The sequence below is a fragment of the Girardinichthys multiradiatus genome, chromosome 10 (genome assembly GCF_021462225.1).
Source record: "Girardinichthys multiradiatus isolate DD_20200921_A chromosome 10, DD_fGirMul_XY1, whole genome shotgun sequence".
Classification (NCBI taxonomy): Eukaryota; Metazoa; Chordata; class Actinopteri; order Cyprinodontiformes; family Goodeidae; genus Girardinichthys; species Girardinichthys multiradiatus.
In genome coordinates this window covers 36264736-36290065 of record NC_061803.1, presented here as the reverse complement: position 1 = coordinate 36290065, position 25330 = coordinate 36264736, and the positions used below count along the sequence as shown (strand labels likewise).

Below are 25330 nucleotides of genomic sequence, written 5' to 3'. Positions count from 1 at the left end.
ATGTCAAACACTGAGAATAAAATGTTTCTGTGGTTTTATACAGTGTCTAGTTTCAACAGTAACTATTTTCACACTTTCAAATCTTATTGTTATTAGGTAGCACACCCCACTCATTGAGCTCGTAGGTCAGGATGAGGCTTTGAGCATGTGTGATTGATGCATCCTCTCCCTGGTCCCTAAGGAAATCCCTCAGGTCCACAGTAGACAGGACACATCCATTCGCCGAGTAACGAATGAAGACAGCGTCCAGTTCTGGTCGCCGAAGTAACTCCTTGCAGAACACTTCGATCTCTTTATGGTCTAGACGTCCATCAGCAGACTTATCACATTTCTGTTGGTCAGCCAGAATATTGCTGTTACCTGTGTGTTATTTGACAGTGGACCGTTAAAAGGCCAGAGGGTGAGAGCTGGTCTACCTGAAAGAGGCTGCGGGCATACTGATCACTGAGGTCAATGTTGATCATCTGCAGCAGCGTCTGCACCTCTTCATAGCTCATCTTGTCATCATGGTTCTGGTCCGCTCGACTCAGATAAGCATGGATCCAGGTGAAACAAAACATGGTTAAGGAAGCAGCAGTTACAGTTCTACTCATATGTAGTCTATAATATACAACATTTTATGGTAAGATTTTTTCTTCTGAGCAATCATTCATGGGTTCAACTCAGCAGCTGAAGGATATTGGTCCAGTTTCTCCTTGTGGGTCATGTTGTCCACTCTCTCCTGCAGGGTTCGGATGCCTCGGGCCCAGTGCTGAGCCTCCTCCTGACTGCTGCAGAGGAGATCCAGGCTTTTCCGGGGTCCTTTGAAGACCACTGTCAAACATCTGCCCTCTGGCACTGAGCCTGCCATCTGTCGCAGGTTTTCTGATTGACAGCCTTCACGAACACACTCCACCTCCATCACAGAGACTAAGGGGTGGAAAAACATTTGGAGAAATAAAAAAACAAAATTGAATGGGGATCCTTATTTTTATCTGAATCTTCTATCAGGAGATATTTAGCCCAAGAAGAGCACAACTGTGCTTTGCATGGCACTAAAAACTGAAAAAATAGCATTTTGGAAACAAACAGAATTGATGTATTAATGTAGCTAATGTAGCTCTTGTTCAACCAAGATGGCGCCGACAATGGCAGCCTCGGAGCTTCGCTCTCTCTTTGTTTTTGTATTTTGACCACTTCAGGTTCTTAGGAACCACCATCTCTGAGGACCTGAGATGGTCTTCACACATAGACACTGTTCGAAAGAAGGCCCAGCAGAGACTGTACTTCCTGAGGCAACTCAAGAAGTTCAACCTTCCACAGGAGCTGTTGGTCATCTTCTACACTGCCATCATTCAGTCTGTCCTGTCTCTGTCCATCTCAGTGTGGTTTGGCTCATCCACAAAACAGGACAGGTCCAGACTGCAACGAATAATCAGGAATGCAGAGAAAATAATCAGAGCTGACCTTCCCTCCATCCAGGACTTATACAGGTCTAGGGTCAGGAAAAGAGCTGCTAAAATCTCTGCAGACCCCACACACCCTGCACATAAATTGTTCAGAGCTTTACCTTCAGGCCGCCGCTACAGAGCACTGTTCACTAAAACCAGCCGCCACAGAGACAGTTTCTTCCCCCAGGCTGTTTCTCTGATGAACATTCAATAAAGTACAAAACAACAGCATACAGATGTTGCAAATGCAACTTTTTATTTATATATGTGTATATTGTACATTGTAAATGTGTATATTCTGTAATGCAAAAACAGAACAAAAGAGCAAAGTGTACCGGAGTCAAATTCCTTGTTTGTATGTACGAACTTGGCAATAAAGCTGATTCTGATTCTAAACTCCAATAAACTCACAGCTTTTTAGTGGTTGGAAGAGCTAAAACATCTTAGACTTTCTGTTTCTCTGAGCTCTGCTGGAGGAGTGAAAACCTGAATGAATGACAGGCACTAAAATCTTTGGGCTGAAATCTGTTAAATGTGACAAACTTAGTCCTTCATTTCACCTTTCAAGAGTTAAATTATTTTGAATTTGGTCATATTGTTCAAAGAATTAAATCTTTTATATGTCAGTGAAAAGGAAGATTTGTAACAAAAATCATGTATACTAAATACGTTTAAATTAAGAATAAATTAAAATAACTAAAATAAAAAAATGAAAGTTCAAACTGAAATATAAGGACACTGTCTCAGTGATTAAATTATGTGTAAAGAAGAGCAGGACAATAAAAATGAAGAGTCTCACCATGGACATCAACATTATATTCAGTTTGAACTTTAATCTGGCCGAATTTATTAATTCTCCAAAACTCTGACAACCCAGGGTTCAGACCAGGAAGCAGGGTTGTAGTTTAACACTCCTCTCTGCAGCTTCTGAACTGCTACCCACCCATTACCCTATTAAGACAGTGTCTCACCCACGGCCAAAATTGAATAGGTTAAAAAATAATCTAAAAGGAGGAAATCAGAAAAATCTCATATAAATAAACACAACTCAGACCGAAAAGAAAAATAAAACAATTAAATGTGGCTTACTGAACATAAGATCTCTCTCTTTAAAGACATTGCTAGTTAGTGACCTGATTTGTGACAATCAGATTGATTTATTTTGCCTCACAGAAACCTGGCTGCAGCAAGAGGATTATGTTACTATAAATGAGTCAACTCCTACTAATTATTTAAATTTTCACATTCCTTGAAATCCTGGGCGACGAGGAGGAGTAGCAACCATCTTTCAGTCGGATTTATTGATTAGTCCCAGACCAATCAATAGCTACAACTCTTTTGAATATTTAATCCTTAGTTTTCCTCATCCAAATTGCAAAGCACTAAAACCACTTCTGTTTGTTGTTTTGTACCGTCCACCAGACCCCTACTCTCAATTTTTAGATCAGTTTTCAGACCTTTTAACTGATTTAGTGTTAAATACAGATAAATTTATTATAGTGGGGGATTTTAACATTCATGTTGACACTGAAAGTGATAGCCTAAATATAGCGTTTAATGCTATCTTAGACTCAATTGGCTTTGCTCAAAACATTAACAAACCTACCCACCTTTGTCTTCATTCTCTGGACCTTGTGCTGACATATGGCATTGAGTGTTAAGACATAACAATATTTTCTCATAACCCTGTCCTGTCTGACCATTTCTTAATAACCTTTGAGTTTAATTTAACTGAGTACTCCACACCTGAAAGAAAATTTCATTATAGTAGATCATTATCAGACAATGCTGTAACAACCTTTAAAGAATCTGTTCCACTTTTAATTTCATTATCACTGAAAAGCACAATGGAGGACAATAATTTAGTTTCTTCCCCTTCACAAATTGATTATTTTGTTCATAGTGTTTCTTCATCATTGCGTGATGCATTAGACAATGCAGCCCCCTTGAAAAAGAAGGTAATCATTCATAGGAGGCTAGCTCCTTGGTTTAATTCAGAGCTACGTACTTTAAAGCACAATGTTAGAAAATTGGAGAGAAAATTGCGCTCTACACACCTAGAAGATTCCTACTTAATCTGGAGAAATAGCCTACTGTTGTATAAAAAGACACTTTGCCAAGCTAGAACAGCTTATTTCTCATCATTAATAGAAGAGAACAAGAATAATCCTAGGTTTCTCTTTAGTACAGTTGCTAAACTTACACAGAGTCATAGCTCTGTTGAGCCATCCATTCCCTTAGCTCTTAGCAGTCATGACTTTATGGGATTCTTCTTAAATAAAATTGATTCTATTAAAAAGAAAATCTTTGACATACTCCCGAAGATAATTACTTCCTCCTCAGCAAGTGAGACAACATTGGAAATAACTGCAAAACCTGATTTGTGTTTGGACTGTTTTGATCCTGTGAAGCGTCCTGAGTAATCAGAAATATTAGCTTCATCTAAACCTTCAACTTGTATGTTAGACCCAATCCCAACCAAATTATTTAAGGAAGTGTTCCCTCTGATTACCAGCCCCATTTTAGATATGATTAATCTATCTTTAGTTAGCTGTAATTAAACCTTTACTTAAGAAACCTTCACTTGATCGAGATGAATTGAAAAATTACAGACCTATATCCAATCTTCCACTCTTATCTAAAATTCTTGAGAAAATAGTTGCTAATCAAATGTGTGAGCATTTACACAGCAATGACCTGTTTGAAGAGTTTCAGTCAGGCTTCAGAGTTCATCATAGCACTGAAACAGCTCTGTTGAAAGTCACTAATGATATTCTTATGGCCTCAGATAATGGACTTGTGTCTGTACTGGTTCTGTTAGATCTCAGTGCTGCATTTGATACAGTCGACCATAATATTCTCTTAAAAAGGCTGGAATACGCGGTAGGGATCAGGGAAACAGCGCTAGGCTGGTTTAAATCTTATCTGTCTGACAGATTCCAGTTTGTTCATGTAAATGATAAATCATCTTTAAACTCCAGGGTTAATTGTGGAGTACCACAGGGTCCAGTACTTGGGCCAATTCTCTTTACTAAATATATGCTTCCAATAGGTCAAATTATCAGGCAGCATGGGATACATTTTCACTGTTACGCTGATGATACTCAGCTTTACTTATCCATAAATCCTGATGAACCCAACCAGTTAGATAGACTACAAGCATGTCTTGAAGATATAAAAACTTTGGATGACTTTAAAGTTTTTGCTTCTAAATTCAGACAAGACAAAAGTTGTCGTCTTTGGACCGGAGTCTTTAAAAAAGAAACTGCTTAGTCAATCACTTAACCTGGATGGCATTAAATTGACCTCCGGTAATAAAGTAAAAAACCTTGGTGTTATTTTCGACCAGGACATGTCATTTAAATCCTATATTAAACAGGTTTCTGGGATTTCCTTCTTTCACCTCCGGAACATTGCCAAAATTAGAAATATCCTATCCAGGAGTGACGCTGAAAAGCTAGTCCATGCATTTGTTACTTCAAGGCTGGACTATTGTAATTCTTTACTATACGGATGTCCGCAAAATGCAGTTAAAACCCTTCAGCTGATTCAGAATGCTGCAGCAAGAGTTCTGATGAAAATTAAAAAGAGAGATCATATTTCTCCTATTTTAGCTTCCCTTCATTGGCTCCCTGTTAAATTTAGAATAGAATTTAAAATTTTCCTCCTCATATATAAAGCCCTTAATGATCTAGCTCCATCATACATCAGAGATCTGATGGTTCCATATGTTCCTAGCAGGGCACTTCGTTCTCAGACTGCAGGTTTACTGGTGGTTCCTAGAGTCTCTAGAAGTAGAATGGGAGGCAGATCCTTTAGTTATCAGGCTCCTCTCCTGTGGAACGACCACTTTCACCCTCTTCGTTACATTCTCACACTATTATCCAATTTTGCATTATTTGCTGTTATTTCAGCTTTTAACCTTGTTCTCTCTATTCTTTTCCTAGAAGCTACACCTGGCCTGGCTCTGTGTCTACCTGTGACACCTTTCTGGAGAGGGGCATTGTCCGAGCTTCTACTGGCAACAACTTAATGCTCAACCTCTACCAATGATCCACATAGCCCTGTCTTTTAGTGTTTAACCCTTTCTCTCTCCTAGACATGGCGATTGACTGAGCTTAACTGTGACTAACTCTATGTGCTCTCTTTCAGACTCTTACCTTGAAAACTGGCTCAGAGTTTATCTGTTCTTTCTTTCTAGGTGAAACGACTAAAGGAGCTACATCCATTAACATTTACTTTTCCTTCCCATAGAAAGTACTCCTGGATCAGTGCTTCTGTGTTCTTTTTGTGTCTCTGCTCTCTTCTCTCAAACCCCCAGTCGGTTGTGGCAGATGGCCGCTCACACTGAGCCTGGTTCTGCTGGAGGTTTCTTCCTGTTAAAAGGGAGTTTTTCCTCTCCACTGTCGCTACATGCATGCTCAGTATGAGGGATTGCTGCAAAGTCAACACCAGTGACTGTCCACTGTCTCTACATGCTCATCCAGGAGGAGTGACTGCTACAAGTCACTGACTGGATGCAATCTGCTGGGTTTCCTGAGATAGAAAAACCTTTTATCCAATTTGAATAAAAAGCTAACTCTGACTGCACTGTTCAATGGTTAGGATTAATTGGAATGTATGAACCTGACTGTTGTGAAGTGCCTTGAGACGACATGTGTTGTGAATTTGCGCTATATAAATAAAACTGAATTGAATTGAATTGAATTAATGATGGATTAGAACTGTTCCTTTCTAAGGTGGAATAATTACAACATTAAAAAATTGGATGCAAAAGTTTGAACTTAATGTGGATTTTCTTCTTATCCACACATGGTTAAAATTAGACATGCAGGCTTAGTCCCACTTACATATTTTTAGAAAGTTTTAAATCAACAACACCATTTCTCCAGCCTTCAATGAGCTCCTGGTATAAATTCGGCTGGAAAATATACGGGTCTTCTGATTAGAAATGGAAGAGTTTTTTTTAGTTTATGTTTCTTCGTCATCACACATTCTTTTACTGGGTTGAGACTTGGTAGCCAGCTTGTAATTTCTAAAACCAGTTTGGATGTGTGTTTAGGATTATTTTCCTGCTGGAACACACATGTCAGGATGTGACATTTTGGACTTTGTTTTGTGGTTTTGTATTCATGTTTACTGCTTTCTGTTTTCTGACAGTTCTGGTTTCCTTTTGCCTCCCAGTGTGTTCTCCTCTCAACCTTAGTTCCCTTGGTGTTTCTTTCCTATTTATGTACTTAGAATGGTATTATTATTATTATTATTATTATTATTATTATAGTCCTCTGGTTCTTCAGCTTTGCTCTCGTTTTGTGTACATGGTTTGTATTGGTTCCTTTGCATTCTCCTATTTATCAGTTTATTTTCTGTTACTCCTCCCGTCATTAGTTTTCCTCTATTAGTTATTAATTTTTCGGTTTTAGTCCCCTTTACATTCATTGTCCCTCTTAGATTTGTTTCTTCTCATTTATCTTTATTCTCCAGTCCCTTCTTTATAGGTCTGCTTTAGTTATTGTTAACTTTTATTCTTGTCCTCGTTTCCTCTGCTTCATCCTCAGTTTGTTCTATCAGTGTTGTTTTAGGTTTGTTTACTTTTGTAGTCAGGGTTTCCTTATGGTTTCTATTTTGCTAAGTTCTTAGGTTGTTGTGTTCCCTCCAGTTTCTCAGTTTCCTTCAGTTTCTGTTTATTCTTGATTCTTGTGCTTTAATTTATCTTGGTCTATAGTTTTATTTAGGTCTGCTCACTGTCTTGTCATTTAGTCCCTTTCCTCACGCTTTAGTTTTATTAGGTTCACCTGCTCCTTCTGCCTCTTGTCACACCAGTTCCCTGTTCCTTTGATTACCTGCCCTTTATATTCCCTTTGTATATTAGTTAGTCTGGTTCATGTGTTCTTTGCTGGTTCCTCAATTCACACCAGATCACATTATCAGATTAAGTTCCGTGTTTGCTAAGTTCCTGCAGTACAACTCAATTAAGTTTAGTTTGTACTCATGCCTTGTACTTGCAGTGAGTTTTGCTTTGTTTTGCTTTGACTTGTAAATCTCTGAATAAAGCTGAAGACTGCTTCAGAATGCTACTGCCAAGCTCTTGTCTGCGATTCGGTCCACCCCAAAACACCAACATGACAACACAGCTGTTTACTTATTTTAACGGTCTGGAATCTGTTCTGTGTTTTTATCTACTTGAGGTTAGATTTAAATTATTTTTGAACCAGAGAATAAAATCACTTTTATTTTATGCTGCAGGAACATAAAATAAATTCTTTATAGAAAAGCTACAACAGAATTGCTGAAAGAGGTCAGGTGATGTGATCAGTCGATGTTTGCAACCGTCTAAGTCACCTCAAGCTCCAAGCGGACTCCAACCTGAGCCGCCAATGAAAGCAAAGCAACTTTTTCACATGTATGTGCAAAAATCACAGCTTTTTCAAATTGGTAAAAACAACACATCAGTAATAGCTTGAAATCTTTCTTGAGACTTTGGTGTTCATTTCTTACACTTACATGTTTATTTTTAATCATGTTTAATCCACTTTTGTCTTTATTTATTAGTCATGTTTTCACATCATCTCCAACATCAAGTTTAACTGACGTTTATTTTACTATTACTTTCCTTTAATCATGTTTATCTTTTGTTAAGTGTTAAGTTACATTTAGTTGCATTTTACACTTGTATTTATTCAGAATGGAATACAAATATCCTTTATTGTCACACAAGGTACATGAGAAAATGTACACTAAGTTTAGAAATACATGGCAAACACCCTGTTCTGTGAAGTAAACACATATTGAACATTTCCCCAACATAGTTACATGTTTTAGAAGAACCTGATGCATAAAGATGCTGCTTTACTTGCAGTAGGATATTTTTAATGTAACAGCATCTGTCTCTGTAAGGTTGGAGGAACCACAGCATGAAAGCAAAGCCACAACAAATTCCCTACCTTTTGACATGGTAATAAACAGTATTTTGCAAAAGTAGTGAAAACTAAAGAACATATATAGCATTATCAGCTCAGCTCTTTAGAAGAATTCTCCAAACTGAAACTCCACTGTCGGACTGCTGCTGAGTCTCCTAGGAAACTTTACTTTAAAAAGCCGAACTCCATCTTTAAACTCCTTCAAATTAAACAACAAGAAGACAAAACTGCTCCTTAAGTGTTCTCAAGCAATGTCAGACTAAACTGGGATTACTAATTTAGACTCTATCCTAATTCTACAGGACTACAAAACCACAAAGGTTTCTTGAACTAAGAACTTGGACCACCCAGCTTCACAGCAGCGAACCCATGGGATCCCATGGCATAAATTAGAGGACATGGATGATAGGTTCTCACTGTTTGGTGTCCATGTGATGTTCACAGATATCTGTTGACATCTTTCAAAAACCTAAGTGACCGTGTGTGTAGTTTCTGTGTGTTTAAATGAAAAAGGGAACAAGTTCATTAAGAGGTTCTGACTAAAAGGAGGAGCAGTCTGTAATGAGGAATCTGCATAGGGAGAAAACAGAGGAGGTCAGAGAACACGTTATGTGAGACACATTCTCAAATCTCAGCAAGTCTTCTACTGTACTTGCAAAGTAAAACATCTTCTGGTAATTATACAGCATCAAACCACAGACCCCACAGGCAACTCCCTGCTTCCAGTGTTCTATAATTTAGCTGTTTGTACTGCAGCAGGATAGGCAAGCATTTTAAAATAAGCACAAACTCTATAATCAAGGTAGACTTCCCTCAGATGGCCCAGGAGGAGTCGGGTACTCTGAATGCAGTAAGTAGCATTTAAATAAAAAAAGGGCACACTGTACTGATATTTTGCTGAACACACCCAGACAGCAATCAGCTCATACCAGGGTGCCAGATATCATCCAGATGTGCCTCCTAAACATTAAACAAGCTGTCAAGAAGGACTGTTGCAAGACAATTTCTGTAGCTGCAGCTGTTATCCTCCCTGAACATCAGCTCAGAACATGTTTCCTGGTTTTATGCAAAGTGAAAATGAAGTAAAACTTCATTATCATAGCATCCATCAAGCTGTAAAATCACAAAATTATTCACAAGAGCCAACAATGAATAAAAAAACAAGAGAACTTCACAAAAATGACATGTTTTTAACTGGCATTCAGTCCATCAATATTAGGTCCAGTTATAGATTCTATGTGTCACTGAACAGAAGGTTCTGTCTCCTTTTGTTTTCAGCCTAGTATGGGGAACCATCAGCAGGCCCTGGTCACAGCACCTCCGGGACCTTCCAAGAACATCTGGGTGCAGAAGTCCTTCTATATAACCTGGTGCCTGTCCACAAAGAGCTCTCCAAGTCAGTAAAATAATCTTAATTTTCACTGTGAAATAAACCGGAAGCCAGTGTAGTTGCATGAAGATTGGACAACTTGCAACCGTTCTAGGAAGGTTTTCTAAGACATGCATATAGTAAATGTCTATAATCCAACCATGATGGAACAAAAGCATGAATAATAATTCTAGTTCAGGATGTGACACAATGGAGCTTAGATTGATAAAAACAAGAACGAACCAGAGACTTGACATGTGCATTCAAAGTAAAACCAGAACCAAAGGTTATGCCAAGGTTCCTATCACTAGGAGACTAGGAGAAAGAGAACAATGATTCTGTCACATCGATTAAACTAACCCTTCCAGAACCACTCAAACTTTAGGAAAGGTGTTAGCAACAAACTTTAAACACCATACAGAGTTCTTGATTTACTGCTTTTAAAGCAAAGAAGAGAAAGCTCCAGTAGGGGTACCAACCCAGTCCGCTAAAGCCCTAATGTACAGCTAATTTAAAGTAATTACACTCTAAAACAGAATAAAGTCACTTCACAATCACAGGGAGTTTTTGTTTATAATTGAAGTCAGTGCGATGTGTCCCAAAGAAGATGTACACCAACAAGCAGAAACAGCTACAGTCCTGCCTGTTTAAAACTGATTTATTCATTATACACAAGTCTGGAGCTGTGTGAGGTTCACTTTTGCTTCAAACACTTCACCATCATCCCAGTACCCAACAAACCCACCATCACAGGATTAAATGAATACTGGCCCGTTGCTCTGACGTCTGTGGTCATGAAATCCTTTGAACGACTGGTGTTGAAGCACCTGAAGGACATCACAGACCCCCCTGCTGGACCCTGTGCAGCTTGCCTAAGAAGTTCAACCTTCCACAGGAGCTGCTGGTCATCTTCTACACTGCCATCATTAGGTCTGTCCTGTCTTCATCCATCTCAGTGTGGTTTGGCTCATCCACAAAACAGGACAGGTCCAGACTGCAACAAATAATCAGGACTGCAGAGAGAATAATCAGGGCTGACCTTCCCTCCATCCAGGACTTATACAGGTCTAGGGTCAGGAAAAGGGCAGCTATAATCTCTGCAGACCCCACACAACCTGCACACAAACTGTATAGGCTTTTACCTTCAGGTGGCGCTACAGAGCGCTATCTGTTAAAACCAGCCGCCACAGAGACAGTTTCTTCCCCCAGGTTGTTTCCCTGATGAACTCATGACAGTCAGAGTTCCAGAACAACACCATGCATACTTAGACTAATTACATTATATTCCATTGTAAAGTTAATTGTGTATATATGTACATTTAAAAATATTGTCTTTATTATAGAGAGCAACTTGTACCAGAGTCAAATTCCTTGTTTGTCTGTACAAACTTGGCAATAAAGCTGATTGTGATTTTAATGGGATTTGTGACTGTTGTATTTTATTTCTCAGAACGTAAACATTGCAAAACGTTGTAACATTACTGGTAAATTTCCTTTAAAAATTTGTGTTCGGTTTGCAAAAAAATTACTGCTCTATGTCTAAAACATTATTATAACGATAATTAATTAGTTAGAAAAGCTTAGCACCCACACAACAAAAAATATTATGACTATAGTAAAGGAAAGATACCAAAGATCCCTACCAGGGACATTTTCTGGGGCAAATTTACCCTGGTAATTTGATGTAATGGCCCTGTAGTTGGACAAGAGTCGTTTTCAGAGAAAACATGCACCATTATCTTGTAAACAAACCGTAGAAGCGCACCTAAATGTTTCGTTTATGTCACAAAATATTGTTGTGTAAACAGGGCCTAAATGTCAGCTGTCATTATGGCTCTGTCTTGGATTCTGCAGTAGAAGCATAAGAAAAAATGGCCTAGTAAAGGTTTGTAGAAAATTATTTCTGTATCTCACTGACAAAAGATACCTAAAATGTCATGTACCTTCCTATAATAATCTGATTGAGAAACATTTAAAAGGAAACCAACTCACAGGATTGTTGCTCCTTGGCCCGACTGAATGTTCTCTGGGACTGACACCAAACAGTCACACCATCTTCCAGAAGCTTCAAGGTTCGTTGTTTCTGCCAGCGAGCTGAACGAACCTTCACCATGCTGGAACCCTGCAACATCTGATTCACATCTTCATCATCCTGAACTCCTGGGAAAAAAAAAGAATGGAGCAAGAAAGACATAAGATGGGTTTGGTGTGTACATCCAGTTATTGGTGTTGTGCACTAATAAGTCAGAAACCTGAAATAAATAGTCGGTTGTTACGTTGGATTTCATATATTTCACATTTTCTCATCCATCTTTTTCTAAATCATTTTATTTGTTCCTTCATGTCAGAAAGAGCATCATCCCCCTGTTTTTTGTAGATGGAAACAAGGATTTTGCATAACTTTTGCATACCTTTTACAAGTATTTCCTCAGTCAAAAAAGTAAAGAACAAGCCACACCCTCTGTGTTGGCTTTAAAACATTGTATCACTGTCAGTGATACCTAAATAGCAAAGAAAATAGCAAAAATACATAAATATTTTCTCATCACAGACCATTATAATGGTTAGTTTGATGTATTCCAGGGCTGTGGAATCTAGAATATCCATTTGATTACAAAGTGTCCACACCATTATCGCCACTCTCTGTCAAATATGTTATTGATATACAGAGCATGAAGAACTGACACATGCAATCATGACTGTAAGACACTATAATGTGCAGCCGTAATTCGTACCACTGTACTTTGCTTGGTATTCATTATCCTTACAAGCTAAAAAAAGTAGAGTTGGTTTGTGAAACACAGACAATAAGGAAAGAGCATGACCAGGAAAGAGGGTGTAACAGTAGCCAAAGGGATTTACGTTTTAATTCAGTGTCAGGGTTGTAACATCTGAATAAATACAGCTCTAAATCTGGTACCAACATTCAGACAATGACTGATCCCAGGACCTAATTCTCTGCCGTGAATCCGAAGGATTATTACTACAGAGACTGACTAGGAACCGATTACTCAGATGTCTGAATACACAAACTGCAGCATGCTAAAGATGTAGTGTACAGTGTAAAAGCATGCATTACAATTGGTTCTGATGGTTCAGTCAGAAAGTGTTTAATTAGCAAAATTATAATGGATCATCGCTTTACTGAGCAGCACTGACTGAGAATGGGGCTGCAGGTTCATACTTCCTATAAAGCTAAGCTTGGCATGACATTTTCAATTTTTGCTTTTAAATGTTGCTTCTGGTTCTTTCTCTGAACATAGCAGCAGGATATGCAGAATGTGTTTTAAGAACTAGAGAACAAGCAGAGTGGAGGACAAAAGCAGAAGAGTCAGACCTCAAATACAGTAAATAGGAAAAATATTGTAGCAAAGACCTGACAGAAGACAAGAGAAGCTTCATTCTTTAGCATGTCCCAAATTCAGGGAACAAAGTGACAGACTGAGACAGTCTGGTGGAAGTTTTAATGCTGTAATATCCTATAGGTCAAAGTTAAGCAAATGAACACGCCATACATAAATAAATAAATACATAGAAATAAAAAATAATGAATGAGAAATAAAATTAAAGTGTAGACAGAACGAGCACGAACTCAGATTCAGTAGTTCATATTAAAAAGTTTCTAATATAGCAAATATGTAACGTTTTTATAATATGTTCTCATAGATGCAATTAACAGCAACTAAGTCAAAGGTTCATGCAAATTTTGTTTATTTTAGAGCAACTGAATGTGGTCCAAAATCGCTTTCATTATTTTAATATGAAATTAATGAAAAAATTTTTATTTGCTGCTGTCAGAAATCTCCTGGTGCATGGGCCGGGCCCCTGGTGTTCCAGCGCCTGTGCCCATCAGTAATCTCTTCTGCTCCCGTTCGCTTTGGACGAAACATGTGTTGATCCTGGACGGTTTACCTGCGGTCAATCTGCAGCCTTGATCCTGACTGCAGAGCCGTGATTGGTAGCTACTCTAAATCTGTGCCGAGGCTCATTGGAACCGGTTCTGGGTTCTGGTAAATGCTGCCAGATTTTCTGGGCCACGTCTTTCTAGCGGAAGGTGGTGAGTAAGGAAAACACTCACCCAGATTCCTCAGAGGATCAATGGCCTTTGGTTCGGACGTCCCGGCTCGGTTCTTTTTGTGTTTGCTGCCCAGCATTGTGCGCAGAGGCTCCGGCCGCTCCGTCTACGTATGCCGCAGGATGGAGGACAATGACAGGACGCTCCGCTTGCTGCTCCTCATGACTTGATTCTGCTCAGGGGTGTGAGAGCCCCACATCTTCAGAATGATGTCACCGGCATCCGTCTGACGTCAGAGCCGACTCGGGAGATTTTCAAAATAAACGGTAGGTGTATAATGACGCTTTCTTATTATAAACCATGTATAATAAAAGAACAGAAACAGGGCGCCATGTATATAAAGCAGAGGTAGAGAGATGATCATGAGGGGAAAACATTCTTCATAAAATGAACATTCTGCTGCCACATGACTTGAGGAGTCGTTATCTTCGTCAAAACCGATATCCGATACATTCAGCAAAGATTCATAAAACAGCACAGCAGAAATACTAGTCATTCCTTTTTTAGAATAGATATTCATTGTTGATCATCTACTAGCATTATACCAGGAAGCTTTATACAACAAGGCAGAGAATACCACAAAGACCATAACTGTTGAAGAAAATGCATCACTTTATTTCAAATTCCTTAGTGAAAAAAGAAGACTCAAGCTCAGCAGAATCCCACTGGATCCCTCACTGCAAGGATGAACAATGGATGAATAGTTTTTTGGTGGTTCTTAAATGATTCAAAACTGCAGAAGTGAAATAACAACAGAATACACAGCAGATGCTCACCAGCAGGTTTGTCTAATTCAATTCAATTCAATTCAGTTTATTTATATAGCGCCAATTCACAACACATGTTGTCTCAATGCACTTCACAACAGTCAGGTTCATACATTCCAATTAATCCTAACCATTGAACAGTGCAGTCAGATTCAGTTATTTATTCAAATTGGATAAAAAGTTTTTCTATCTAAGGAAACCCAGCAGATTGCATCCAGTCAGTGACTTGCAGCATTCACTCCTCCTAGATGAGCATGTAGAGACAGTGGACAGTCACTGGCGTTGACTTTGCAGCAATCCCTCATACTGAGCATGCATGTAGCGACAGTGGAGAGGAAAAACTCCCTTTTAACAGGAAGAAACCTCCAGCAGAACCAGGCTCAGTGTGAGCGGCCATCTGCCACGACCGACTGGGGGTTTGAGAGAACAGAGCAGAGACACAAAAAGAACACAGAAGCACTGATCCAGGAGTACTTTCTATGGGAAGGAAAAGTAAATGTTAATGGATGTAGCTCCTTTAGTCGTTTCATCTAGAAAGAAAGAACAGATAAACTCTGAGCCAGTTTTCAAGGTTAGAGTCTGAAAGAGAGCACATAGAGTTAGTCACAGTAAAAGCTCAGTCAATCGCCATGTCTAGGAGAGAGAAAGGGTTAAACACTAAAAGACAGGGCTATGTGGATCATTGGTAGAGGTTGAGCATTAAGTTGTTGCCAGTAGAAGCTCGGACAATGCCCCTCTCCAGAAAGGTGTCACAGGTAGACACAGAGCCAGGCCAGGTGTAGCTTCTAGGAAGAGAATAGAGAGAACAAAGTTAAAAGCTGAAATAACAGCAAATAATGCAAAATTGGAGGCAGGAGGTTTGGCAGTTTGCTGTACAGGAGCAGATGTGTGTGTTAATACAGTGCCAAGAGGAGAAGACATCAGCAATCATAATTAGAAAATGACTGATTACCTAAAGCTTCTAGGGCAGTACGGTGGCTCAGTTGTTAACAAGGCATAACATGAAGCTCCTTCGGCTGGGTCCTGTAGTGGACAGTCCTCTCTGTTTACAGTTGAATTATTCCTTCTTTGCATTCCTTACTGCCACATGCCCCCACCACCATACATCCCAGTCAAAAAACAAGCACTTTAGGTCAATTGCCCACTTTAAGTTGAAGGCACTGTGATTTTGTTCTGTGTAAAGGCTCCGTGGGAAGAATAGTTGTCATGTGGGTTCGATTCCAGCTTCCTCCTGCCACATGTCAATGTCAATGTGCCCCTGGGCAAGGCACTTAACAAGCTGCCTACCGATCTGTGTGTCAGTGCATGAATGTGTGTGAGTGTGTTGAGTGGTTGGTATGACTGGAAAGGTGCTATATTGGTTCACACCATTGATCTTTTAAATACTAAAGCCTGGTCCTACTGCTGTGGACCCACATTTTTAGGGTTAAGGGTAGAACTATAGTATAAATTAAATTTAGGTTTAGGCTAGTGTAAGGAATATAGTGGCAATGGTTAGGGTTAAGTTGGGATCAGATTTTCTCAGTGATTTTTATCTGCCACTTGATAGCTCTGTAGAGTGGATGGATGGATGGATGGATGGATGGATGCCAAAGGTGTGCATCCTCACTGTAGATCTAGTGGAATCTTGAGCGACTTTCGTTATGTAGATTGTGTTGTCTGGGGAGATAATCCAAAAGGCCGTTGGAGGCAACCCTTCTGACATGAGGTGTGCTGGGAGTGCTGCTTTGGAACATCACAAGAACGTTTAAGTGAGTGCGTGTCTGCTGTTTTGGCAGGAACCAAACAATAAGGGGAGGGGGTGGTGATTGGGAGCTGGAGATGACAGGGACTGTTAGGGATTAGAGCTAAATATTTAGTTTACAAGTAAGTAAAGTGAAAAACGAAATATTTAGTTCAGAACTAAATATTTAATTTGCAAGCTAAATAATTAGCCTGCTAACTATTTAATTTGCAAGCTAAATAGTTAGCTTGCTAACTAAATATTTAGCTTGCAAATTAAATATTTAGTTTGTAAACTAAATATTTAACTTGCTGAATTAATATTTTGTTTGGAAATGTGACATTTATAATATATATACATATAATATATAATATGTATGAATGACATGGTCAAAATATGAAAAAAACAACCATTTTTTTCTTATGAAAGGCTAAAAAAAATGTAAATATTGCTGTCAATCTGTGTAACTTTTCAAACGGCACCCCATTTGTTTTAATATGAACCAAGTAAAGAACAAAATAACTGGATGAATGGCTCCTGTTTACAATTGTTAACCATTGGGCATTCATTAATAAATGGTTCAAATATCCACTTAAGAATGGGACTTCCCTTCAGGGAGCTCTTCTGTTTGCTCTTGTTCTAGTTTTCCTTTACAACATTAATGTTGGACATGGCCAACGTATGGAGAGAATCGGAGAGAAAGAAGAGCTACCTTCACATTTAGCCCTAATTATGGCCCCATTTTCTGCAGTGCAGCTTTAAATAACCACGTGGCCGTTTGGTGGCGTGTCACGTGACACGCTACGGAAGTGTGTGGTCATAGCAGATCTGTCTCCAGGACAAAGGTTGGAATCCTGGAGCTCCTCTAAACTTCAGACATCTGTGTGTCTGGGCGGCTGCTGGCGGAGGGAATGAGACCGGAGGGAGAGTCACAGAGGTGGGTCGCATTTCCAGCTAACGGCAATAAACTACACTAGGCTGGACAGGAAGAGTCTGAGCTGAATGATCTCAGTTAAAGTTGTCCAAGCTGAAGGGTCTATCTGCTCAGAGGTGCTCAGATACTACCATTAAGATCTGCAGATGAAACTAGTTCCTGCACTATATCAGGTATGGCAGATTGCTGCTCTCCTGACTGTCTGTCCTCCCCTCCCCTCAGGTTCTGTTAGCTTGAGCTGGGATCATGCCAATCTTGGCCATGGCAGAGCCTGCGGTGGACCATCAGAGGCGTTTCCAGGCAGCAGTGGATATGATTCACAATCTCCCCAAAAACGGTACGGTTTCCCTTCCCTGCTGCCCTGCTGCCCTGCTCAGAGGTTTGCCTGTATCTTAGTTTCAAGAGTTCAACCTTATCAGATGATGCAGTCCTGGGTCATATTTGGAGATATGAATAAAAAGGTGAAGCCGGATATAATAACAGCTGTAAGTTCTAGAGATGCTGTTCAGAAATCAAACTAAAAACCATAATGATGATTATGTTAAAGCATATCTAGGGCATGGATGTTATTGTGGATAAAACAGAAATTCCAAATGAAAACCGTGTTACAATGCCTGCTGATCCGGTTTGTACTGTTAATACATACTGTGTTATAGTCGGCACATACTTGTATGAAGATGTGTCTTTTTGCTCTTTTATTTCCAGGCAGCCTAATCTGTGCGGACATGTTCTCTACAGAAAGGAGAGATTTCCACAACTTTAGTCCTCTAATGGTTCTCCAGTGAACCTTAAAATGCTCACTGAGGCCTGTAGATTCTGAGATGGACTTCTGGGTTGTTCATATTTCTATGAGCAATACACATTTCTACTAAGCTTGTTTCTGCTGGAGGTTTCTTCTGTTAAAAGGAGTCTGTGGTCACCACATGTCTGTGCAGAATGAGGGATTGCTGCAAAGTCAGTAACTTGATACCAAGCTGGGTTTGCCTGGATAGAAAAATGTTACCATAATAACCTGGTTTTGTCTGCATTGTTTTTAAACTAGAGTCAATTTGGATCCATTTTTTTTTTCTCCTTCTTTTCTATCAAATTGTTTTATATGATGAATCTTTTTTTTCTGGCAGGTTCCTACAGACCTTCTTATGAGGTGATGCTACGTTTTTACAGTCTATACAAGCAGGCAGTGTGTGGACCATGTGTGGTGCCTCGGCCTGGCTTCTGGGACCCAGTGGGCCGCTACAAGTGGTCAGTATGTTGTTTGGACAGCAGTAATGTTACGGCCTTGCAGCCTAATCAACAGCCTCTCTCGTCTATAGAGTAAATCGGGACTGCTTTGATCCAATATTTGGTGGAGGTTCTATATTTCAAGTCATGATTCATGAATAATTGTATTGTCTCTGTGCAACAATCCAGGTTGTTTGGAATCATCTTTGCAATAAATGGTCCTCAAAGGTAAACATGGAACTCCATCAGATACATATATTCTAAGTGTCCTAGTTAAAACATGTTATAAAACAATAATACAGATGATGTGAATATAAAGCATTGGATTTCTAGCATCAGTAACCATGGGTAAGAAGTGCACCAGCTTCATGATGCTGAAACTCCTGAACTGAGACTGGAGTTACCTTGAAGAAGCACTGATCCTGCTTCACAGTCCAGATTGCAGGTCAGATCCTTCTTCTGTGGAGCGAAATGTTTTTGTTGAGCTCTTTAGATATTGCTGACCTGAAGCCAGGAACACCAACACTCCACAGAACAAACTACTACTTCCATGCACTGAGCTGCAGCTTTAAGAGAGAACGGTTCCAAGTTTGCAGCTAATTTTCTAAGAACATGACTGATTCTGTTAGAAATGTAAATGTTTACATTCATACATGAACATGAGGACATGCTCATTATTAAGGCACCAGTGGAGGGGGCATACTTTAAACGGATTGCTTTTCCTGGGTCCTTTGGGTTCATCAACACCTTCTCAGCCAACTGAATCTATCCAATGTGTCGGCTTTGAGAAATTCCTAATTCTCCAACCTGATGGAGGAATTAAGCTCCAGTCTTTCTTAAACTTTTAGGGATGCGTGGAGCCGACTTGGGGAGATGAGTCGGGAGAGTGCCATGGCAGCATATGTGGAAGAGATGAAGAAAGTAGCACAAGAGGTACAGTTAGCCTTTTTTCCTTTTCATGTTTTAGGTGGGCTCTGGGCCAACAACCGAGGCAGAATATTCAGAAATGGATCTGGTGACGCAATTGTTGCTGCTTATCTGGAAAGGGCTTGTTGGCCCACATCCTTGAACATCAAATAGGCTTAGAGAAGCTGGCAGCAGCAGCTTGTTTCTCCGGTAGAGAAGACATGTAATGTCAGATCAGCTCTGCCTCTGAAGAAGAGCACTTCTTCAGTACTGAAGATAACAGCAGGGCTGCATTCTCGAACTCCGGTGCAGCCGATGGCCAAACATTTAAGAAGGGTCGTTATTTATTGGTCAGCTGATACTGGCCAGCCACTACATGTAAAGCCACATTATAATCATTTGGAATTGTTACAGTTTTAGACATGACTAAAAGTCTCTGAAGACTTCATAGCTCCTCCATCTTCTGTTCTTCTTTAATGGTCTTTCTGCAAGATAACAATAGAAACGGGCTGAGATCTTCCTGTTCTGTTCCACTTCACACATGCTTGGTGTTTCTGGATGTCCAGCTTACTATCAACTAGGAATTACCCTGTTTGGTAAACACTTTAGCTCAAGAGGTTTGCATAACTGGTGAATGCTAGCATTATGGGGTTTCCGTTCTCCTTTTAGTGTTGAAGAGCTGTGAGGGGGTCCAACAGTAACCGGGTCCTTGACACATGTTTGGTTACTGTATTGAGGTCAGACTGAGTTGCAGCTGGGCCCTGTTTCTTTTTCTGCTGTGTGTCTGCTGTGATTTCCTGCATCTGAACCAGGTTCTAATCCAGAGCTGCGTTGCTGGATGCCTTTTCTACGTTGCTCTATCAGCTGCTGATGAATGGTGGTTGATGAAGCAGTCTCCTCTGAACTCATCATCACCAACTTAGACTGGTTTTGTTCTCCATTAAACACTACAATTCCTCCAGTTTCCTGCAGATGGTGTTTTCTTTAGCGAGGTGACTGTTCACATTTCCTTTCATTCTGTTTTGAGTTGGTTTCAGTTCTGAAGCAACCAGTTTGAGTTTATTTGTTTTAAATGGATGACTAGATTTGATCAGAAGTCAACCACAAATAGGCAGAGCTTTATTAGAAGCCAGTCTGTCTGGGCGCTGCTGATTAAAGATCTGAGAGTCTCCTGGATCTGTGCAGGTCATCCACACCATGCCCATGGATGAAACAACAGTACCATTCTTCCACCACTTTGAGCCTCTCTACAGGGTTATTGATGACATGCCCCTGCCCCCAGCATCACTGTTCAACCTCATTAAAGGTGGGTTGGTACCTGCTCTTTCAGCTCAGGGTTATCTGTGTTCTGTTGAGATACTTGTTTGGACCTAAACTCACCAAAGTGTTGCCACAATAAAGCAGGAATGACGTCCCTCAGACAGTTGTTCCATTTAAGACCTCATTGCTCAGTGCTTGTTGATACTTGCTGAGATGAATTGACATGTTTGGTACAGGAAGCAGCATTTAGACTGATCCAGTCTCTTTCACATTCATTCTGCTAGTAAAAAAGGCTGAAAATGTGATCCATCTTCAAGTAGGACTCTAACCAGCTTTCTATCTTCTATTGTTTTCCGAATGTTTACATCCTACTGCAGGTCCTAAAGGCAGCCAGCAGGTGGACAGCTCAACATACATGAAGATTGAAGGTGAGGAGCAGGAGACATCTCAGGAGAGTTTAGAGAGCTCTGATCCAGCCATGGAGCTGAACATGCCTGATGATGAACACCTGCCTCCTACCAACAATGTTCCTAAAGGTACAGCAGGTCTGGAGCTTGATGTCAAGTCTTCTCCAGTTCTCATGTCTCTGTTTGTGTCCTAACAGCTTTCAGCGCATACATTAATGGCGACACCTGCTCAGTAAGACTCAACCAGCTTCAGGAAATCTCACATTTCCTATGAAGACTGCTTGTGTTGACATTTGTTGTGGAAACACCCTTGTTCACATTAAATCAGTCATTAATAGAAGAAATGTTTAATCTAATTAATCAAGCCTCACATGAGCAACACAGGACGTATGTTAGTCATTTAATCTATTTAACAAAAACTAAACCAAACTGAAAGCTAAAGTGAAAACTTCAGACCATTCATCTGTTGGCAGCAGAACAAAATCCTCCCTCTGCCACTGCCGTGTTTCACAGTTGGTTTGTGCTGATGCTTTGTTTTTTTCCCCACACATGGCTCTGTGATCTATGACTAGGCATGTCCACTTTGGTTTGTTAAAGGAATTTTGTTCCAGATGTTTTGTGTTTTGTTCAGATGCCACTTTGCAAACCTCAGAAGTTCCCACCATATTCTTTACAGAGAGAAGAAGCTTTCTTCTTCGTCCCGTTTGGCAAAGGCCTCGTGTCCTTTATTTTTGACCATCCCGTTAACCAACACCAATATGTGTTATTTAACTATGTATTGCTGCAGACTCTGGGATGTCTGAGGGTTTGTCCTTGACCAGTGACTCGGAGAGTGAAATCTTCTGTGACTCTGTGGACTCAGTGGAGCAGCTGAGCAACATCAAGGTATGATTGGGAAAAGAAACCAGTACAAAGATGCAACAGTATCCTTAATGTAAATTTTATAAATCTGCTCATCACAGATTCTAGTTTTCAAGTCGAATGACTTTTACAGCAGCACCATTTACCCACAGTCATCTCCTGGTCAGGGGACTCACCTGGAAGCTCGCCTGGAGGGAAGACAGCTCGGAGCTGGTCAAGGTGGGGAGGGAGCAGAGGATGGGAAGTGTCAGGATCCCCCTAGGAGAGGCCGGGAAGGTGGGCGGGAAGGTTCCTACCACAGCTGGAGAGAACGTAAGTTGTAGCTGTTTGAATTGTTTTTCACCAATATACATCTGATAAACTCAATAATGAAGAGGAGTCAAAAAAGTCTTTCAGAAATATAAATAAATACACTCCATGTAACACAACTGAAGAAGTTATTAGCAATAATCAGACTAGAGCTACACCATATATGGAACTGCATAATTGCAGCTTCAGAGTCAGCAGCATTAAAGGACTGCTGGGATACAGTGTTTGGGAGGCTGTAATGCTTTCAGATTCTGCATCCCAACATAGACTTGGCCAGTTGGAAGAACATTCAATGACTTTAATGCCCACATCTTATGTATTTCTTGGTGACCAAGATGCTAAAGCTCAAAGAGAGGGTTGTCAACAAATGTGGGTTAAAGATGAATCTGATGCAGACAAGTGAGAAGTCGTTGTTTGTCTGATTCATTTAATAATGTTCTCGAATGATTTGTTTTCACAGTCAGTTGTCATTATGTTTGGTCAGATGTTTAAGCCCCAAGGTGCTCCAGCTGCTACCGTAATCACCCAATAACTCTTCATCAGAGCACAAAGAGCTCTGATGAAGATTCCCTCCACTCGGCATGCTGAACGCTTGGAGTTCCTCCAGCATTCAGCTAAGAATAATTGGACCACCTGGGTCACACACAGACTGAACCTCCAGATTAGGAGTGTCAGGAAACGAGACGGTGACACTGTAGTGAGATCTAACGGACTTGGTCCTGACGCAGGAGCACACTGCATACAGTCTTACAAAGTATTCAGACCCCCCGAGCCTTACAATCACAACCCTAAATGTACTGAGATCTACAGAGATTAGGTAGTTGGTGAAGCCAGTTATTCATTTTCACTACTCTCAACTAACCTAATGTTGGTTTCATTCTGGATCTGTGAGATGTTTGGATTTTTACTTTAATCCCAAAAAACACATATCAATATATTAAAAACATAAAAATCATTAAAAAGAATACTTTCCTCTGGAGATCGGGACTTTTGTGATGGTCCCTCCAGAACATGGACTTTGTTGTCCTTCAGGAACTTTCTAACTAATCTGGTGGTGTGCTGAGGGATGTTGGCAAGACCCATTTGAGTCTAAACCTCCCCATCTTGGCTGATGTCTTGCAATATTGCTTCAATATTTCCACATCACGTCCTTTCCTCGTGATTTCATCTGTTTCCTGAGGTTCTCCAGCCTTTCTGTTGACAGAGCAGCAGCGTAGCTCAGGGAGCTGCTGCTTGTGAAGATGTGTTGTTGGATTTACTGTGTGCACAGTTTTGTCTGGTTGTTATATTAGCATTCAGCCAACCTTATATGATCCATAGGTGGCATTCCACAGGGAAGCCCGAGGCGGGTAGCCCCAGGTGGTGCAGGCGGCGGAGGAGCAGGTCGAGGAGGTGGTGATGGCTCAGAAGGTGGAGCAGAGAGGATGCACGAGACACACCTGCAGCAACAGATAATCCTGGCTCTACGGAGGCTAAGAGAGGACATGAGGAGTGTCATGGACAGACTGGAGGCGGTGGAGAGGCTTGCTGCCACTCATGTAAGCTTTTATTTCCATTTCATCTAGCTTGATGTGTTGACTGCCTGTTGACATGTTTCTAGTGCTCTGAAGTGACTGCTGGTTTGTGTATGTGACCCACGCAGGGCTCAGACTGGAGACCATGTCTGCAGTGTACAGCTGCAGCTTCACAGCAGGTGAGGAACCTTCTCTCCTACTGTTCTGATAGAAGATGCAACCTGTTTTTGGACCATGAAACCTATTTCTGAAGGTTTCCTTTTGTCTTGAATTTGCCCTGTAGGGAACCCAGCTGGGGGAACAGTACTACTGTTCTGCTGCCTGTATCAAAACAAACTGACCTACTAAACAAACTGGAAACTTCCGACAGACCTGTTCCATGATTGGCAGATTAATGCCAAGCAATAAATATGCATTTTATGTGTTTCTGCATCATTTGTGTTCTTCTAGGAGGAGACATGGTGGCCGTTTGATGTGTCGTGTCAGACAGTCGTTCTTTTCATGCTGTGGCCGTTTGTCACACAAGGTCTGGTCTACCTCCTGAGGAAGGCCCACCAGAGAAGCCGCACATCTTCATGAGGATCGCTGGTAGCGCCACCTGATGGACACAGGAAGGAGTTGTTGTTAATCCCCACATTCAGTGGTGGAGTGTCTGATTTTAAGTTCCCGTCAATAACGCTAAAGAGGAAATTTGATCTAATCTACAGACTCTGTTTTAGGCCTGGTGTAGCTTATTAAAGTGGAATAAAAGAGGTGTAACTTATAATTAAAGTGGATTAAGTTTTTAAAGGGAGTTTAAATAAATGACTTTCCCATTATTATCCAACATCTTTTCTTTCTTGCACTTCTGATTGCTCTAAAATTCAATTCAATTCAATTCAAAGATACTTTATTGATCCCCGAGGGGAAATTAGAATTCCAGTACAATCCATCCAAACATACATCATGACACAAGACAAGGGGGGGACGGGTCACCGAGGCTTTGCTGCCCACTCACAGGCGCTGCCCTTGCTAGATGAGAAAAGAGGCCACATTAGGTAAGTAGAGGGAAAAAAAATCATATTTCACACTTTATCCTTAGCAGGATACAGTTTGAGATTGTAAAAAACCTCAGCACAAAGAAGCAACAAGTTTACAAAACTTCATGCTGGGAACGGTGAAGGTGGTGTGAGGGGGTGCATATGTTTATCTTGAGCATGTGTGTGTGTGCGAGTGAGTGTGTGCAAGTAAGTCCATGAAGCACTGTCACAGAGGCCATTGTCCTTGATGGTTCGTTGGAATGTTCATCAACCGGCCACAAAGTTCTGAGCAGGTCCACAGGTGTCCTCAGGGAAGGGAGGGAGCAGAGCGTCATGTTTACATAACTTCCAGGAGAAGTTGAAGATAGCCAGCCATCAAGGCTGTGCAGGGGAGCAAGATTCAGAAAAACAATAATTATTTGGGTTAGGCTGACTCTTAATTTTCCATCAGCCTTGAGAGTCTCACTGGTGCTTCTCAAAGGCAAATCCAAACAGCCAAATAAAACGGGTCCCCAGTTAAAATAGCAGGAGGTCCACACCCTCCCTCATCCTTTGGGGTCCGAACATTTTAAATCAAGAGACAAAAATATTTTATCTTTATTCAACATTTAATTA

The 25330-nt window shown here is 40.5% G+C and overlaps 2 protein-coding genes across 7 annotated transcripts in view; one reads left to right on the top strand and one right to left on the bottom strand.

Annotated features, from left to right (window-relative positions):
• The window catches only part of plcd3b (phospholipase C, delta 3b), a 29124-nt gene extending 15086 nt beyond the window's left edge, over window positions 1–14038 (bottom strand). The window contains exons 1-5 of the mRNA XM_047377370.1: window positions 13798–14038; window positions 11712–11879; window positions 681–909; window positions 417–546; window positions 106–331 (exon numbers count right to left, since the gene is read on the bottom strand). Coding sequence (XP_047233326.1) covers window positions 106–331; window positions 417–546; window positions 681–909; window positions 11712–11879; window positions 13798–13873 — 829 coding nt within the window. The 5' untranslated portion in view covers window positions 13874–14038. The remainder of the gene's footprint in view (window positions 1–105; window positions 332–416; window positions 547–680; window positions 910–11711; window positions 11880–13797) is intronic.
• Window positions 14039–17060: 3022 nt separating this feature from the next.
• acbd4 (acyl-CoA binding domain containing 4) lies at window positions 17061–24517 on the top strand. Of its 6 annotated transcripts, XM_047378075.1 has the most exons (13): window positions 17061–17221; window positions 17441–17555; window positions 18340–18460; window positions 18629–18667; window positions 19288–19372; window positions 20531–20651; window positions 20983–21141; window positions 21800–21897; window positions 22026–22185; window positions 23503–23720; window positions 23825–23875; window positions 23980–24019; window positions 24147–24268. In XM_047378075.1, coding segments are annotated over exons 2-13 (1185 nt in total). In that variant the 5' UTR covers window positions 17061–17221; window positions 17441–17464; the 3' UTR covers window positions 24149–24268. The 6 variants fall into 6 exon arrangements, with proteins under 6 accessions (XP_047234031.1, XP_047234029.1, XP_047234027.1 ...); XM_047378073.1 differs by lacking the exon at window positions 23980–24019 and having other exon boundaries at window positions 22041–22185; window positions 24147–24517; XM_047378071.1 differs by lacking the exon at window positions 23980–24019 and having other exon boundaries at window positions 24147–24517.
• The last annotated feature ends 813 nt before the right edge of the window (window positions 24518–25330 follow it).

What these genes read in the sequence shown, in the direction of transcription:
- acbd4 (XM_047378071.1), top strand. Translation starts at nt 17,465, where the DNA reads ATGCCAATCTTGGCCATGGCAGAGCCTGCGGTGGACCATCAGAGGCGT. An exon ending in TGAAGAAAGTAGCACAAGAG is followed by an intron (nt 19,373 to 20,530) that starts GTACAGTTAGCC and finishes GGATCTGTGCAG; the next exon opens with GTCATCCACACCATGCCCAT. An exon ending in TACCAACAATGTTCCTAAAG is followed by an intron (nt 21,142 to 21,799) that starts GTACAGCAGGTC and finishes GTATTGCTGCAG; the next exon opens with ACTCTGGGATGTCTGAGGGT.